Here is an 18,208-nt window from a genome sequence, read left to right as displayed (position 1 = left end):
TCAGTGTAGAATCATTTGTTTTCTTCTGAATATTACAGCTAGAGAGAACAGGAGCAATAAACATAAATCAGCTATACTACCAAATCGACAATTAGCTAGCATCCATTGAGAAGCAAATTACGATACATTAATTTCTTTTCTTTTTTTCTCCGTCTCGAGTGTACAACCTACTAATTTAAATAAGATGAAGTTCGAAATACATTTTATGAGCTAGTAAGAATGTTATCTCTATGTAATAAAATGTAGTTTACACAGGGATGGCATCCGGCAAGGATTCAGGAGCACCACTGCTGCCGTTGAGTACTGTAACATTTCCATCCGAATCAACATCCACGATTACCGAGTCACCCTCCTTGATCTCCCTTGCCAGCATCTTCTCTGCCATGCTGTCCTCCAAAAGTCTCATTATTGCCCTTCTCAAAGGTCTCGCACCGTAGCTTGGGTTATATCCTTCCTCCACTACCCTATCTCTAAATCTCTCTGTCACTTGAAGGTCAATTTCTTTCGCTTTTAACCTATCAAACACCTCCTTCAGCATTATATCCGCAATCTCCTTCACTTCCAGTTTTGTGAGCTGACGGAAGACAATCATTTCATCCAACCTATTCAAGAACTCAGGCCTGAAGTATTGTTTCAGTTCCTCTGTCACCAAGCTCTTGATTCGGTTATAACTACTATCCTTCTCGTCGTAATCAAGGTCGAACCCCATTCTCCGACCTCCCTTCTCTATAACACTGCTTCCCACATTTGATGTCATTATCAAAAGTGTATTTTTGAAGTCTACAGTCCTGCCCTTGCTATCTGTCAACCTTCCATCCTCTAAAATTTGAAGCATCATGTTGAATACATCAGGATGAGCCTTCTCGATCTCATCAAAGAGCACAACTGTGTATGGACGACGTCGAACAGCCTCTGTCAATTGACCACCTTCCGTGTAACCAACATAACCAGGAGGGGAACCAATGAGCTTGGAGACTGTATGCCTTTCCATAAATTCACTCATATCAAGGCGAATCATTGCTTCTTCAGACCCAAAATAGTATGCAGCCAATGCTTTCGCTAACTCAGATTTACCAACACCAGTTGGACCAGAAAATATAAAGCTTGCAATTGGACGATTGGGATTCTTCAAACCAACACGAGCTCGGCGTATGGCACGACTGATGGCTTGAACTGCTTCATCTTGACCAATAACCCTCTTATGGAGGGTCTCTTCCATTTTGAGGAGGCGATCAGATTCATCAGTAGATACTTTCTCAACAGGAATGCCAGTCCAGGAGGAAACAATATGCTGAATATCAACTTCAGTCACAACAGGGCCTACATCTCCTGCCTCGCTTTCAGCCTTGCTCATCTCCTTGCCCTTATCTACTAGAGCAGAGATCTTAGTCTTAAGTTCCATTTCTCTATCACGCAATTCCCCAGCCTGTTTTAAGTTCACTTAGTTTCATTTGCTAGAGCTGTATCAACTAATGAAATGGCATGACAAGACTAAAAATTTAACCATCATGCAATTCCAGTCTTTCAGCAAACTAACCCAAATGGTGGAACAACATTAAAAATGAAAGAGAAATAATTTACCTTCTCAAAGTCTTGACTGCGAACCGCCTCATTCTTCTCCTTTGTGATCTGCCTCAGCTCTTTCTCAAGCTCCCTTGCTTCCTCAGGTAGCTGTAAATAACATTAAAAAAGTAGCATAATCATGAAGAAGCAAAGAGAAGGCTGGTGAGGTTGCGAGGATGAGGAGAACATACTTGAGCATGACGAAGGCGAACTCGAGAACCTGCTTCATCAACTAAATCGATTGCCTTATCAGGCAAGAAACGATCACTGAAATTTACAGTTATCAGACAATACCCGCATACCAATTACGAAAAGAAAATATAATCTAAACTAATTATATCAGACAATAGAGATGAAAAGGCAATCTATCAACTAAGCAAGTCAACGGAATCATCATGCAAAGACATATCAAGGAAATAGTTTGACACTCATCCTACTTTACGGTACTAAAATATGCACTTGAATATTATAAAATCTTTATCCAATCAAAGCATCAGTCAATAATTAGGAGGTAGAACAAGTCAACGTTAAAACATAACATAATTTTCAAGGCATTATCTTTTACAAGGCAGGAACTACTGGGTACAAAAAGCCGATGGTGAAAGAAATGAGCCTTAACGAGGTAAGGTACATAATATAGAAAACCGTAGTTTAAAGTATGCTACCGTGATGAAAATTTAGAACTTAACAAGCATCACGATTCTGGTTTGATCTTGTTGGATAGGAATCCATCTGTATTAAGTTCTTGGACTTCTTTATTTTTCAACATTCTTATTCCTTAATTTTCCTCAATAAACAATCAGTTTTTTTCTCTCTTTCCATTTTTTTCCAAAGGATATTACACACTTTTCATGAAGAAAATGAAAAGAGACTAATACTCCAAGATACAATGTAAACAAAGAATGAAAAAAGAATAGAACAAATCCACGAAACGATAATTACAGAAGAAACATAGGGAACAAATAAGAGAACAATAAATGATCGATAAGGAACAGTAGAATTCTCCAATAAATATCTTAAAGAAACAACCCCTTGAATCCTTTGGTAAAAAAACACCAAGAGGAAGACTTTAAAAGAGCTAATTCGAAATTTGCAAAAGCTTCCCCTAAAAAATACGTTGATTTCTTTCCGTCAATAATTTAAAGACAATGGATTTAACTGAGACTGTAGAACATAAGCTTCTAGGTTCTAGGCCACAAAGAATCTGCATAACATTATCACACAATTTATCCATGAGAGCCCACTAGAAACCAAGGATAGAGAATAATTCGTGAGAACCCAAGGGCGGAGAATAATTTGAACCAACACCATCGAGAGTGAAAACAAATAAAGAAAATATGGTTGAGAAAATCTCCACTTGCCAACACAAAGGCATAAGATATTGCAAAAGGAAGCTTTCTGCAAAAGTTCATAAGAATTGATAGCTTTTAGTCCCAGGAAAAGAAAACTTAACAAACATTTGGTGCCTCAAAGAGCATGCTTCACCCCCGCCCCTAACGCAGACAATAGGTTTTTTAACCCATTCGCTTGATCCTTCAGGCATCGACAATGATCCTTCAGCAGGCTCACCTACGGAAACCTTGTTACGACTTCTTCCTCTAAATGATAAAGTTTAGTGGACTTCTCGCGACATTGTGGGCAACAAAGCTCTCACATCGCCGTGATCCGAACACTTTCACTAGACCATTTAATCGGTAGGAGCGATGGGCGGTGTGTAGAAAGGGCAGGGACGTAGTCAACACAAGCTGATGGCTCGCGCTTACTAAGAATTCCTCGTTGAAACCAACAATTGCAATGATATATCTCCATCACGATGAAATTTCAAAGATTACTCGGGCCTATCAGCTATAGTACAAGGATATTGACCCGTTGAATACATTCAATGTGCAAATCTATAGCCGACGGGTCCGAGTAATCTTTGAAATTTCATCGTGATGGGGACAGGTCATCATTGCAATTGTTGGTCTTCAACAAGGTATTCCTAGTAAGCGCGAGTCATGCGTTGACTACATCCTTGCCCTTTGTACACACCACCCACTGCTCCTACCGATTGAATTGTTCAATGAAGTGTTTGAATCACGACGACATGAGCGGTTCGTTGCCCACGACGTCGTGAGGAGTCCACTAAACCTTCATTTAAAGAAGAAGAAGCCGTATCAAGGTTTCCGTAAGTGAATCTGCGGAAGGATCATGGTCGATGCCTAAACAGCGAACGACAATGAACGTGTTTAAAAACAAATTGTCTGCATCAGGGGCAGGGGGAAGCATGCTCTTCGCCTTCCCTTTGAATCACTAAAGAAAACTAGTGTATGCAGGCAAACTATTTTTCCCCTTTGTGATCTAAGTCCTCAAAATGGGGTTCAAGAGAGAAGAAAAAAGAGGGGTAACATAATTGCAACAGGTGCCTCAGCAGTCAGCACTATGCTGGTTCACACTGACCTCACTTTGAAAACCATGTTCCAGGGTCCCATGATGCTTCCCCAAAACAAGAGATATGGGAACGCATAGCTCCATGAGCACTCTATAAATTACTAAGCTCAGTGAACCGCACAGCCACACAGGGAATTGAAAAAAATGAAAAAAAAAAGTTTGCTCCTTAATTCCAAAATCGATATTCAAACCGGATGTGTGGCTTTGTTCTTTGAACATGCAAAAGAATGAACCACATTACTGAAATTGTTGGTAAAAAAGATAGGTAATCAAGAAAATTTTCATTTTGATACTTCATCAGCACTATCACCCTCTTGTAACAGAAAATACTTCCAGATGAACCGATCAATAACATACCTGATGTACTGGTATGACAGCTGCGCAGCAGCTACTAATGCTTCATCTGTGTAACGAAGTTTGTGGTGAATTTCATAGCGTTCCCTAAGGCCTTTCAAAATCTGTATGGTTTCATCCACAGACGGCTCCGGCACTTTGACCGGCTGAAATCTCCTTTCTAAGGCTGGGTCTTTCTCAATGTGCTTCCTGTATTCATCCAATGTTGTGGCTCCAATGCACTGTAAAAATAGAGAACCAGATAAGCAGCTCTAAGAGCCAAGAAATAAGAGGTCCAACTCCAAATGAAACGTTTTAGGACTTGCATAGATGGAAAACAACTAGCCAACAATTCTTAGAAACTCAAATACATAAAGATTTATAATCCTATATTTAGCAACTATCGTGCTTCTTGTCATAACGGTGTCCCTCTTTCTTTCTTTCTTTCTAACTTTTTCAGAAAATGATACAAAACTTTCCATTAAGGAAACAAAAGAAACAAATGCTCTGGGATATAAAAGAATACAAAAAACAAAACATAACAGAGACAAAGAAAAACAAGAATCTTAAACTAACAAGAAATTTAAGAGGACACAATTATAAAAAGAAAATAATAATGAAAGCAGGTCAGTAAACATCCTTGAAACTTCTTGGAGAGAGAACACTATGAAGAAGACTTGAACTGAGCCGAATAAAAAGGAAATAAAAAGGTTGAGAAGACTGTTAAAAGATGTGACTTTTTATCCATCCAAATCTCAGAAAGCAAGGCCTTGACCGCAGTAAGCATCAGTAAATAAGATTGTGAGTTCCAAATAGTTCGACAAAGAAGCTGGTCGGTGTTCCACTTCCACGAGTCAGAAAACAACCATTAAAGATCAAAGGCAATGAAATGCAAAAACCAACAATACTGAGAAAAAACACATTCAAAGAGAATGCGGATAAGAGATGCCCTCCTTGCCATGTAACATAAAAGACAAACTGATGGCAAAACAAAACTGGGCGAATAAGAATAGAGATAAGAACAAGATCATTAATGCTGAACTAAGATAGGGGACATGTACCCTTGATAGCTCCAGACTCCAGTTCTTACAGTCTAAAATAGGCACTTTCAACTCCTTACTATTTTCTTAGAAGGTTCCTCCTTGTGCATCTAGTTTGCAGCAGCTGAGAGGCTGAGAGCTAAAGAAAGTCGAGTTTTTCGCTGGTCCCTTGCATACAGATCCCAGAAGCTTAAATGTTAAAACTCATATCCAACTTCCAAGGAAAAATCAAAGTCAAGCACTTCTCCACTTCGATTACTGTTTTTGCTGTCCACATTGATTTTTTTCAGTGGTCCCTTGTATATATAGAAGCTGAAATACTCAAGTTAAGACTTCCAAAGAAAAATTGAAGTAGGCCTTCTCCCCTCAGGTTAATGATTTACTTTTCAAAGTTGAGTTTTTTCAACGGACCCTTTCATAGAAAAGTTTAAATAAGACCTCTAAGAAAATTGAAGTTGGGCTTTTCTCCCCTAGGTTACAATTTTTGCTCTCCGAGTTGAGTATTTTCTGTAGTCCCATGCATACAGAAGCCTAAACACTCGAGATAGACTCCTAAAGAAGAATCAAAGTTGGGCTCATCCCCTCAGGGTTAATATTTTTCCTTTCCTAATGGAGAGAGCCACAATCATCATTTCATACATTGTCGTTTTACCTCTACCAGTTGGTTTCTTATGTTGAGTTCCATTGATGTGCACTTCTGCTTCATCAATCACATTGAAGTTTTGATTATTTGAAACTCTATCACATAGTAGTTGAAAGAAAAGGCTAGAGATCTTTAGAAGTGTGGCACTGGAGCTTTTCTTGTGGGCCACATGGTTGTAAAGAAACCAGAAACTTTTTCACAATAAAGAAAAAACCATAGATATTTTTTGTGATATTGATATTGTTCAAACCACATTTCGGGGAGTCCTTCACAAATAACTGTTCGATAATTATACAATGTTAACCTAGAGAGGAAAGCATTCATGCAATATCTTTCCTTGGTGGGAATGTTTCTTATCACAAAATCAAAGAGAAGATAAATTAAATTATAGTATCTCAACGAGATGCGAAGGATTACCTGCAGTTCACCTCTTGCGAGAGCAGGTTTCAATATGTTTGCCGCATCAATGGCTCCTTCTGCAGCCCCTGCTCCAATTAATGTGTGCACCTCATCAATAAAAAGGATAATCTCATCACTTTGTTTAATTTCCTCCATCAGTTTCTTTAATCTTTCCTCAAATTCTCCACGATATTTTGTGCCAGCAACGAGAAGCCCCATATCCAGGGTTATAACCTACACAACAGAAATTTTTAAACAAATACTTCAACAAGTTATTTCCAAACATAATGAAGACAAATAGCTTACTCAAAAAAATGTTCAAACCAGGTTTAACAAACACAATTCAATCTGTCCAGCAGTCCCTTGATTTGTCTCAAGAGAACATTTGTCAGAGCTTGCTGACTTGCATATCAAAAGACATTTTCATTTCAAGTTAGGCCACCAAGATGGCCTATAGAACCTCTGGTATTAGCAAACAACAAAGAGCTTAACCACCATTATGGTATTTGCACAATAGTTGCAAAAATCTAGATGTCCCAATCACAAACAAAAGGAGGTCAAGAACAAGTTCTCTCCAGTTTATCAGAATCTAGAATGAGTTTGTTTACAAATAACCAAAGGATCCCTACAGTTTTTTAGAATCAAGTTAGTCTCCTAAATACGTGTTGTATATATATAAATATATTCATTTTTTTTTCATTTACTTATAACCCCAAACAGGGAGATTATAAAATTATACCAGCATCCCCAAACAAAAGTTACCAAAACCACAAGCGTAAAACAGTTCAATGAAAAAATCAAACAGGAAAGTACATGGGAAGAAATTACACAAATTCAAGTTCGTAGACATGATTTACATTTTTCCCAGTTACACTTAATGCACAATAATTACTGTAGATATGATTCCACGTAGATCTTCTTCCTCTTCCGTGTTTCCTTAGAAACAGAAAAGATACTTTAAGTGGAAAAGGTGAACAAGTACAAAACTGCGGGGAGCTGAAGAAGCTCATTAAAAGGTGCTCCAATTAGGTACTAGTGAAGAAGAAAACAAAAGAACCATGGGAAAAGAGAGAATACACCAGTGGGAGAGCTCACAGAATGAATCATATCACACACCTCAACTATTCTCCAGCATATTATAAAAAAATATTATAGTTCATTTCTTTCCAAATTTCCAAGAGAACACACGGTTGGAAGCCAAAAAAACCACTGCTTTATTAATTAGTGCATCGGTAATTAAATGTTTAATGCACAACAAGTATTTTCTTGAACTCATAATTCTTACAAAAAAAAAGGACCCTGTTATGGTTGAAAAAGAACTCTAACCTTCTTTCCTTCGATTGTTTCAGGGACATCCCCATTAGCAATCCTTTGCGCCAGACCTTCTGCAATAGCAGTTTTCCCAACACCAGGCTCACCAATGAGGCAAGGATTATTTTTTGTCCGCCGACCCAAAATCTGGGTTACACGTTCTATTTGCTGCTGCCTTCCAACAACGGGATCTAATTTACCCTGAAGAGGCAAGCAATCGACATTAGGATTTAGAACCCATGTTTTATTACAACAAACAGCTCCGAATCAGAAGTCACTGGAATTAACCTCTTCAGCCAGCTTAGTTAAATTTGTGCCATACTCTTCCAAGGTTGGCATCTTGTTCCCACTGCTTCCTCCTCCAACACCAGCACCAACAGCCTCAGTGCTCTCACCAACCATTCGAATAACCTGTTTGCTCAATTTATAGAACATTAAGTTAAAAATAAAGAGTTTACCTGGAGTTAGTAAACTAAATTAGTGTCAAAGTGAACTTCATGCCTGAGTGCGAATGTTACTAGGATCGGCACCTAGGTTTTCCAGAACACGAGCCGCAACACCCTCACCTTCACGGAGTAGTCCCAGAAGCAAGTGCTCTGACCCAATATAATTGTGGCCTGGAAGTGCAGTAAAAAAAGTTCCATGCAAGATTAGTAGCCAATACAATGTTAAGAAGTCCAACGGCATATATAAGACAGGATCCAACTAATAAAACATGGACCTAAATATAGACACATCCTTAACTATTGACTATGAGCCAAAGAAAATTCTTTCGGTGCAAGAAAAAATAGTAAAATATAAAAATAAAAATAAAAGGGAGTGAAACATTTAAAATTTCAAGCTCAAAGAAAAACTGAACACTTCAATGAAATGCTAGCCAAGTACAAAATCAGTTACATGACTCAAATGAAGCTTTACATAGACACACACACTAGTGCTGCTGCTGCTATTACATGGAGAGACTGTGCGCTCCACATTAGAGCTCCAGGAGACAACAATAAATCTCTTATAAAGCATTCTAGATTTGGAGCCAGATCTTGAGCCTCCCACCAAAGCCTCAAGCACTTACTTACCACAAAGCTGGCCACGGGGGTTGAAGTTCATGTTAAATGATGAACCAAAATACAAGCGTGCATAACAACAATAAATAAATAAATAAATAAATTGAAATTGACAACTATTCAGGAGAGAAATCAAATTGACATGCTGTCCTGTTTAGTTCTTTTTCTTTTCTTTTCTTTTTTTTTTTTTTACCCGAGGAAGCAGAACGGGATGGGAAAGAGATGTTACCTAGTTGGCGAGCTTCCTCGAGAGAAAGTTCCAAAACACGCTTTGCACGAGGAGTGAATGGAATTTCTACAGCAACGAAGCCACTGCCCCTACCAATTATCTTCTCCACCTCCACGCGCGCATCTTTAAGATTAATTCCCATGGATTTAAGAACCTTAGCAGCGATGCCAGTGCCTTCGCCAATAAGACCTAAAAGTATCTGCTCCGTGCCAACAAAATTGTGACCAAGCCGCCTCGCTTCCTCCTGGGCAAGCATGATGACTTTAATTGCCTTTTCTGTAAACCGCTCAAACATAGCCCTTGGAACACATCTGCTAGCCTTTCGTCGCCTCGAAGAGATTGCAGTGGCCACCTTGGAATGAAAATTTTGTCTACTTCTCAACATGTTATCCAAAGAATTAAATCCTCTGAGTCCAGAGAAATTTCTTATTCTCAAACCAGGTGAATGCGCGGTGGACATCATTTTAACAGCCCGTTTTACATTTGCCGACCCCCTTGTTGTAAGGCCATTCTTTCTCCCACCGACCAAACCAGGAATATTTGTCGACTGAACCAGAACTCTAGCCATGATATCCACAGCCTGTCAGCGTTTAAAGAAAAAGATGTTAATGGAAGATCTCAAAGGAGGTGTTGCTAGTGCTGGTAACCAGAACGTAATCCATTAAATTTGAAATTAAAAATATATATATGTATATATATAAAATACTCGATTTTGACATTTAAGGGAACCAAAACATTAAAGAAACTGTAGATAATGAGTGGACAAGAACAGAATCTTAAAGGCTATAAAAGTGAGTAGAGTTTTATGAATTAGGGCTTCTAAAGGTTGTTATGATAAAATATAGGGATGGGTATATGATCTTATGAATCTATGAACGGAAACAGGATGGACGCAAGCAGGGGGAAACCCGGTTGCCATAAACAGCTAAAAAGAAGTGAATTCAATGGGGAAGAAGCGAAAAACAGCGTAATCGAGATAAAGGAAATAGTGAGGGGAAAGGGTAAAGGTTAAAAATTAAAAGAAAAAAGAAAGACAGCGCACAGGGAGAGGAGAGAGAAAAACCTTGATACTGATAAGGCGTTCGGTGGAAATGGAAGGGCGGAGAAGATGAGACTGAGAGGAAGAGCCTCTCTTCTATTTGTTATTATTATGACGATGATGATGGCGATGAGTAGTTTCTTTGATAATTCGGCTTCCGCTCTAACGTATATAAAATACAAAGATGTGGTGTGCCTGTCTCGTGTCCACAAATATTACAAGTCATTTTTCAACACTCCACTCCAATTTTTCCAAATAATACAAATATCTCTTTTATATTTCTCTGCCTATTAGTTACCATTTCTCTTTTTAACTTCTACTTCAACATTAAATTTTAAAAAGATCTCTCATAACCTATGATGTTGTGGTGTTCAATTATCCATGTTTGCTCTTTCGTGGGTTGTAACATGTGTTAACGTTCAAAAAAATGAATCAAACCATAAGCATCGATATAGTGTCTAGCCACGTAATGTTCAATAGTGTATTCATCCACACCCTCAACCAATGACTTTTATTGTCTATATAGGATGGTAGATTGTTAAAGTTAATTGTGTGTTCACAATGTCTCTCTTAAATTTTGGAAAACTACAAAACTTGCATCATAATAGAAGGAGTTTCTTGTAAATTAATTTTTGAAGTTAACTTGAGTAGGTGTTTTGAGATAATGCGAGGAATGAGGCAGAAGGCGAAAGAATCAATGAACGCGTTATGAAGAAAATCAACACGATACAACAAGATAACGCAAGAGGGGAAGGTAGCAACGAATACTTAACCAATTATTAAGTGACGAGATAGGCAAGGAGGAGCCTGATTAGTCAGCTAAACATGGGTTAAGTTTAAGTTAAGCATGATTTAAGAAGTATACTAAACTAACACGTGGAACGCACTAAGTAGGAGCTATCGAGATTAGGATAAGTGTAATGTTGACAAACTTGATTTGGGGAGAGTATAAATAAGTTTGAAAAATGATTAATTCAAGTGTTTAGATAAGAGGAAGCTTTATCAAATGTGAAGCTTCGTTGTAGGACCAGACGACAAGAGGGAAAAAGAGGTAGGTGGTAGGAGAGAAACGCTTAGTTGAGTGAGTTACCGTTCAAAATAAAAGCAAGCTTTTGATAAATATTTTATCATCAGTCATGTTGTTAGATATGCTCATGTTGTAATATCACACACGCATATATATACAAGAACGTGACCAATTTGAAGTATGTCTATGTTTGTGAAGTTGTATTGTTGCGATGTTTGCATGAATACAAAACCATTAGTAGTATTCTTGATAAGAAAAAACAAACTATTATTTGCACATAAGAGTAGAGGTTGCCATGTGTTGAATTGTCCGCTTGGTATAAGAATTTCTAAGCACGTTGAGTGGTTCGTGTTCAGGTCAATTGTCGAGCAACTGGTACTAAATGAGCGTTCGTAGGGATGTTGATGAGAAAGTAGTACTCACCATCGTGGTCCTTGCGTTGAGGAAGTTCAATATCCATGCATTATGAATAAGTAAAGGCTAATGTGACAATTGTGTTGTTTAACAATTAGTGAGGCACTAAGATGTTTCTGAAAATAAGAAAGCTTTTATTGTATGTAATTGTATTTCTAAATCTTTTTCACTCACTAAGCTATTAGCTTGTGTTTCAAGTTTCCCCTTCTCATGTTAAGCGAAGAAGTGGCATCAAGCGAGACAAGAGGAGGCAGCGGCTAAGTACTTGATGTGTCGCATAGTGGTACTTAGCTTAAGTTTTGTAATACATTAAAGGGATAGTTACAAATTTAGCAATTAGATTCAAAATAATTAAGTATATAGCAAAATTTGTTAAATTCTATAAATGATACAAAATTTGCAACATGGTCTATCGTTGATAGACTATACGAAATGTATCAGCGATACAAGTCTATCAGTGATAGTTTTGCTATATTTGCAATTTTTTTAAAGTTTTGTTATATTCTTAATTATTATTGCTGAAATGGTTATCCATTACAATTTCCCTACTTTAAATTGTAAGTTGTGTGTTTGTGTTATAGCAAGTTGTTAATAAAGGAATTACTAATTTTTTTATTTTGCCTGATTTCAGCATATTAGAAGCTTTTCACTGGCATGATCACGCCTAAGGTTTAGTTTAAAATTAAATAAGTACCTAGGGGTAATGGCGTTTCACCACGAATCGTCGATTCGCCCAAGTCATATCCACACTCAGTACATAGATGGTACGTTCCGGATGGGGCTGTGACAAAAACCGTCGAGTTAAGGCTAGATAGACAGTTATGTCATTATTGTCATAACAGTTAAGACATTTGATTTGGTGCGCCTGTTAAAATTTTCAACCTTTTCTTTATGGTTCTCATATATTTATAATCTAAACGATTTGGTATTAAGTCGCTCAAAAGCCTTCCTCTAAGAGTCCTATGAACTCCTCTCGTGCTTTCACTAAGTTCCTTTGTGCTCCATTATGCTCACCTCATGAATCTGTTTTGTTGAGTAGGCTAAAATTTCACAAAACTAGTAAACAACTTGATTTCTTTTAAACAAAGCTTTCAATGAAGTAACAAGTAAATAGGTGTTTGATTGCTAATAAAAACAATAGATGAAAATATGGACCAAAGGTCACATTTCAACTTCCAAATTATATGTTTTAACTATACGATTGCATGACAAAAGCATCATCTACCTAAGAACCAAGAACCAGTCCTAATTAATCTTTCTTTTGAGAACTTTGTTTATATGCTCAATTATTTGCTTGTGAGTTGACTCTTCAGTAACTTAGACGAAGAAGAAATATGATAAGAACATTGGAAACATTATTCTCGTCTACCCAAGCGTAAGCAAACAGAGCATAAAACGTGTACGACACAAATTTTCTCGGTTTCATTTTATTAAAGTCAAAAACCGTGGCCTGCTACACAACGTAATTCCTGCCTCCTGGACCACCCTCATAGCAAAAATAGTAATAAAACTCTTGTAGTTTTCAAACATTTTGCTGTCCATGAATATGAAAATATATATATATATATTTTACTGCTTTTCATCAGATTAGCTGCTCGGTCCTTTTTTTAACACATTTCCATGAGTGTGAGCGTGTTCTCTTCTTTTGCCTATTCAGCCTAGCAAACATTTCTAAATATAAATCTATAGGGGTCAGCGTTTTATTGCGGATTCCGGCTGACCAGCCAAACTAGTAAACGCACCCAATTGAATTTAGATTCACTACATTCCTTGAGTTACAATAAGAGCCTATATACAAGGTGGAATTATGGTTTGGAAACTCAAGCTGGCCCAGCCATCATCCGTAGACACACGGGCATATACATATTTTTACGTATAACAGTGGACTAGACTCCACAATGCTAACTTGCACATGTCCAAAATTCAATACATCATTTCTACCATCTACCTTTAACTTTTAACGCCGCAACCTTCCGGCCACGCTGCATTACCCTTCCGTACCGCACCAGAATCCTGGTACAAAACAAGATTCTTTCATTTCCGCACCATTGTAGCATAGGCAAAGAATAAAACCAAATATGGCAAGTTTTTACTAATTTGCACATCAATATTTCAAATCTCACCTATACCCCACAAAAGCAAAAACCTAAGAACTCTCTGGTGCTGACATCGAAGGAACTGCCTGACTTTTGGTCTCTTTTACCTCTTCCCCTTCAACTGATGGATTTTCATCGCCTTTCAAATTTAGGGATCCTGGATTCATCTTCTGGACTTCTTCTCTTGTATAGATAAAAATCTTCCGAACCATACCACAAAACTCCCTAATTAAAGCCAACCCACGAGTTATTCAAAATTTTGATTCCACAAAGACAAGAGAACATATGAATGCATGATTAGTCCTTACCGCCAGGGATCGTCTCCAACAAGCATCATGTCACCTTCATCATCCGTATATACAATAAGCCAATTCTTTTTGGGAGCCTGCAGCTCACCACCAAATTCAAACAGTTGGTCCAATTCAGCAACCAGTTCATCGTAATTGTTGAACCTGCTAAGATCAACTGACCTTCCAAGTGCAATCCCCTGCTTGTGGACCTGGAATCAACAGAAAATTATTATACCTGTTCAGATCCATCCCTCAAACGGATAAACAAGTTAAGGGAGTGTGTGCGTTTCGGTCTTTTTTTTTCTTTTCTTTTGGGGGGGGGGGGGGGGGAGAGAGAGAGAGAGAGTTAAAAGCAAGCAACCTTCGTACAACTCCTTGCTGAAGTACCCTGTGATTTGCATGTTTGCTGCAACTTATCGGCCTCACTGATGGCAACTGACTTATCCAACTTTAAAACCCTAGGTAGTTCAGACTTCAGGCCAGACTCGCTTGAATGGATTTGATGTACATTGGGATGCATCACATCCGCCTCGTTCATCATGTTTCTGTTCAAACCTACAGGGTCTGGAATGGCAGGATTTTTAACAAGGGAAATACCGAAAAGCTTACAATTCCCATCTTTGGGTTTCAGTATATCTTGGTTCTGAAATAACATAGGTTTTGACATCAGTTCACTTGAATGAATTGGATAGTCAAAATGAGATGAAGGTGGAGGCATCAGCCAATTTCCATGAGGCTGCTCAGTTCTATGACAATGGGATATGGAATGATCGCCAAATCCATTGAAGGTAGCATTTCCTCTCACTTGATAAGATAAGTCACCAGCCCGAATATGACCCTTCTGACTGGAGTCAACCAGGTTGAGCGAGAGACCAGAAGGCAAGACAGACCATGAGCTACCACCAAGGAAGCTAAATTTTCCATCGTGTTCCATGGCATGCTTTCTGATTGAATTAGCAGTGACTAATGCAGAATCTCCCATGGCAGCACGAACACCATGAGAAGAATCCATATCAGTTCCAAAACCTGACAGTAGATCTGCGTAGGTTGGCTCACTCCTTCCTGGAGGTATCCAGCTATCTGCTCCATGTTTCTTAGATGTAGAAACCACGTCAACTTTCTCATCATCTAATGAAGGAGGCCACATAACAGATTTTTCAGCCGCATCTGGATCACTGCCATCGATAAAATTACCTCTCAAGGTCGAGAATTCTTGACCTTGCAAGACCCTTGTAAACGCACTGGCTGGTGAAGGGTCTACAGTCACTCTTGATGAGCCTTCTCGTGTAAGAACAGAGGAATCAGGGGATGTAGAGACCATGTTTGATCGAGGCCTTTTAGGTCTAGTCATAGGAAGGGGATTCAGCGCAGGAGGAGCAAGGGCCGGCTCAATTTTCCACGGTGAGACTTTCTCTGGACGAGAAATAGTAGAAGTTTCATCCCATCTCACCTAGAAGAAAGTACAAATGGCTGCTTAAAAATTTGCAAAAAAAAAAAAAAAAGAACGAGGTTATACATGTCTTGCAAACGTACTACCTTCAGGCATCTCCACTTGGAATCTTTCCACCTTTTGGGATCAGCATCTTCACATCCAATGATAGTACCAGTGAACCTAGAACGTTGAAATTAGAATAATACATAAGCTTCCATTGAGAAACTAATCAAGAAAGAGAGAACCAGGAAGAAAGAAAAGGAAGGACCGTAGATATTTAGAAGGTATAATCCTGTCAATACCAATTTTATGGGTACATACCTCTGCTCAGGAGCCTCTTCACCTTCAAATCTCATTTTAAACCGCATTCCTATGGTGTAGCTCTTCTTGATAGACTCCATATACTGGTCATATGGAACAATGAATTCAGAAGGGCTTGTCCTGAACAAACATTATGAGCAATTAGGCTTTGCCTTAAAACTTGTAATTATCAAACTAAACATACATGATATGGAAATGCTACATAAGCATTACCTAGGCTTATAGTAGACAGTGAACAATGTGCCTGTCGAAATAGCATGCCAAGCAGTCGCAAGCACACCAAGATGCATGCTGTGGCTAGATATGACCGATGATGGAACATTGCCATGTTGTCTCATTGCACGCCTCACACCAACACGCAGCTCTCCATTCTCACCCCTATTTCAGCAAATATGACGGCTCCAATTAGACCAAAAGATAATCAAATAAAATAATTGAAGGGTAAAATTTTTTTAATGATGACCTCAAAAATATAAAAGCATCTCCTGCAACCAGTCTTTTTGAGCTCACAAAGACACTCCAACCACTCTGAAGCAAATGCCTTCGTGGTTGCCCTGATATTCCAAAAAAGCTTAAATGTTAGCAAAAAGAAAGACCATTCACAAATCAAGAAAATTAACTGAACCGCCAAAATATAATCCCCTGCCATCTAATCAGCGCATTTGGCAATAAAGCGTTAGATTCGAGATACTGTTCCCGTATTGGTAGCACAAGAAGCTAGACTTTGTGTTATATATTAAAACGAGAGGTTATGTATGTGAACCTGTTTTATTGATAAAACAAATTGTATTGTAATCCCTCAGAGGTCAATTCAAATTAATTAATTCATTACCTCGAAATATATGACGGAAACGCCATTCATTTCCATGCAAATCCTTTGCAACCAACTCCTGGGTAGGAGGCTGTCGTGACATGTCCTAGCAAAATCAAGTCCATAACATTCAGTTTTGGACTTAAGATGCCGTAAACCCATATAATAATACGAATGAACTAACCAGTGGTGGAAGACATTCATCAGCATGGCGTCTCAAGACTGAAAACCCCCCATGAGTACTAGTGTCAGAAGCAGTCAGAGTCTTGCAAAAAGAATGCACGTGAAATCTCCTCGGGGGAGGAGGTGGAGGTTCCTTGTCTACAGCATGCTCATCTTGCTGTAATTAACAAACACATCAGGTCGTCAAGATCATTGCAACACAACATAACATTGTAAACTGCAAGACGAAGAAGGGAACTTACATTAGCCTCTGGAAGCAAAGTGATCTGTGCAAATACCTCATCGGTGTCTGGCTCGGCCTGCAATTCACAGATATAGGATTTCTCACATCAATAACAGAGTAAAACTACCTGGTACAAAACTCCCAGCCGGCAAGCCTCGCAGATGTTTGTTAAAAGGGAAGAATATATAGAAACGGAAAGCCCCAGTTTGGTAGTTACGTCCAAGAATTAGAGCAGCGGTACCTTTAAGTGCACATTAATAACGCGGCAGAGGATCTTCGATGGAAGGTTATAAACAGGCATCTGCTGGTCCGCCACTTGACTAGTTGATGCTTCCACCTTCATCCAGAAACCAAACAGATATTAATCATCCATAAAATTGAATAGAAGGCGATATTAGAAACCAAGAAATAGACGCGCGCGGTGGGGGGGGGGGGGGGGGGTGTCCTATGAACCCCAGCAATCTGAGGTGAAAATAGAGCCGAGCCTTTTCATAAAAGAATGTTCCAAGCTAGGGAAAGGTGAGAAAAAAATTATGGAACACAAGCAAATGACAGTAATAGATAGTACCCAAAAAAAAAAAAACGAGAGAATTAGGAGAGGATTTATATTGTGATAGAATTAGAAAGAAGGGAAGGAAAAACCTGTTCGATGTGGCCCTGAGGGAAGTAGAAGACGCGCTCGTTTTCACGAGGAACAGAAACGAGAGGACCAGCACAAGCATTCCAGAGCTCGGTGTAGAGAGCGATATCAGCATCTGTAGGGAGGGAAGAGGAAAGGTGAGTAAGAGAAATAAAGAAAGAGTAGGAGAAGAGAAAAAAAAAGGTGAGTAGGAGATAGGAATACCCCTGGGAGAGAGAGCGTTGGGTGGATCGGAGGTGTCTTTGGTAGAATCGGCATGGTCGTTGAAGGAGGCGGAATTGGGGTTGATCGAAACCTCGGAGGAGGCCATTCTAGGGAATCTGATGACAGATCTCGGAGGTAGGTAGGGAATTGGTAAGTGTCATGCAAAAGCGGGAAAGAAGAGAAGGAAGGTGGAAAACCCTAGGTAGTAAGGAGGAAAGATGAGAGAATCCCCATGAGAGAGAGAGAGAGAGAGAGTTAAAAGGGTAATCGGATGGAAGGAAACTCTAGATTGTGGGTGGGGATACGGTGGCCATCTGCAACTGGGCTGAGCATGAACTTGGGATTTCTCTCTACAACTGTCTGAAACAGTAGTAGGATGGAATATGGATGGAATTAGGAGGGTGAATTGGGTAAGAAGAGGCAGAGAGGAGTGGGGTGAATTGGAAAGGAAATGGGTGAAGGAAGGAAGGAGAGAGAAGGAAAGGCAATAATTTTGAAGGAAAGAGAGACGGCGTTAGG

The 18,208-nt window shown here is 39.0% G+C and overlaps 2 protein-coding genes across 2 annotated transcripts; both read right to left on the bottom strand.

Annotated features, from left to right (window-relative positions):
• Positions 1-57: 57 nt before the first annotated feature.
• LOC101207083 (ATP-dependent Clp protease ATP-binding subunit ClpA homolog CD4B, chloroplastic) lies at positions 58-10,228 on the bottom strand. The gene is made up of 10 exons (XM_011650576.2): positions 10,073-10,228; positions 9,010-9,589; positions 8,221-8,336; positions 8,008-8,130; positions 7,735-7,920; positions 6,427-6,642; positions 4,351-4,568; positions 1,755-1,830; positions 1,582-1,671; positions 58-1,426 (listed from the first exon to the last, which is right to left on the bottom strand). Exons 2-10 carry the CDS (start codon positions 9,575-9,577, stop codon positions 248-250), a joined length of 2,772 nt encoding a protein of 923 aa, XP_011648878.1. The 5' UTR covers positions 9,578-9,589; positions 10,073-10,228; the 3' UTR covers positions 58-247.
• Positions 10,229-13,157: 2,929 nt separating this feature from the next.
• LOC101206845 (auxin response factor 2A) lies at positions 13,158-18,168 on the bottom strand. Its single transcript, XM_004137972.3, has 14 exons — positions 17,690-18,168; positions 17,488-17,600; positions 17,087-17,182; positions 16,865-16,921; positions 16,624-16,779; positions 16,461-16,545; positions 16,092-16,182; positions 15,842-16,006; positions 15,629-15,748; positions 15,412-15,487; positions 14,237-15,325; positions 13,894-14,084; positions 13,613-13,810; positions 13,158-13,502 (listed from the first exon to the last, which is right to left on the bottom strand). The coding sequence occupies exons 1-13, from the start codon at positions 17,793-17,795 to the stop codon at positions 13,636-13,638; spliced, it is 2,520 nt and encodes an 839-aa protein (XP_004138020.1). The 5' UTR covers positions 17,796-18,168; the 3' UTR covers positions 13,158-13,502; positions 13,613-13,635.
• Positions 18,169-18,208: the final 40 nt, after the last annotated feature.

Source organism: Cucumis sativus, chromosome 1 (genome assembly GCF_000004075.3).
Source record: "Cucumis sativus cultivar 9930 chromosome 1, Cucumber_9930_V3, whole genome shotgun sequence".
NCBI lineage: Eukaryota > Viridiplantae > Streptophyta > Magnoliopsida > Cucurbitales > Cucurbitaceae > Cucumis > Cucumis sativus.
Note: the sequence above shows the minus strand (reverse complement) of the source record. Positions and strands in the feature narration are given on the sequence as shown.

Excerpts from the sequence above, each read along its gene's own strand:
- LOC101207083 (XM_011650576.2), bottom strand. The coding sequence starts at position 9,577 with ATGGCTAGAGTTCTGGTTCAGTCGACAAATATTCCTGGTTTGGTCGGT. Across the intron at positions 8,337-9,009 it reads CGAGGAAGCTCGCCAACTAG|GCCACAATTATATTGGGTCA; the intron begins GTAACATCTCTT and ends CTGCACTTCCAG. Across the intron at positions 1,831-4,350 it reads CTGTCATACCAGTACATCAG|TGATCGTTTCTTGCCTGATA; the intron begins GTATGTTATTGA and ends TGTAAATTTCAG.
- LOC101206845 (XM_004137972.3), bottom strand. The coding sequence starts at position 17,795 with ATGGCCTCCTCCGAGGTTTCGATCAACCCCAATTCCGCCTCCTTCAAC. Across the intron at positions 16,780-16,864 it reads CTTTGCTTCCAGAGGCTAAT|CAAGATGAGCATGCTGTAGA; the intron begins GTAAGTTCCCTT and ends TGTTAATTACAG. Across the intron at positions 14,085-14,236 it reads CAGCAAGGAGTTGTACGAAG|GTCCACAAGCAGGGGATTGC; the intron begins GTTGCTTGCTTT and ends TGTTGATTCCAG.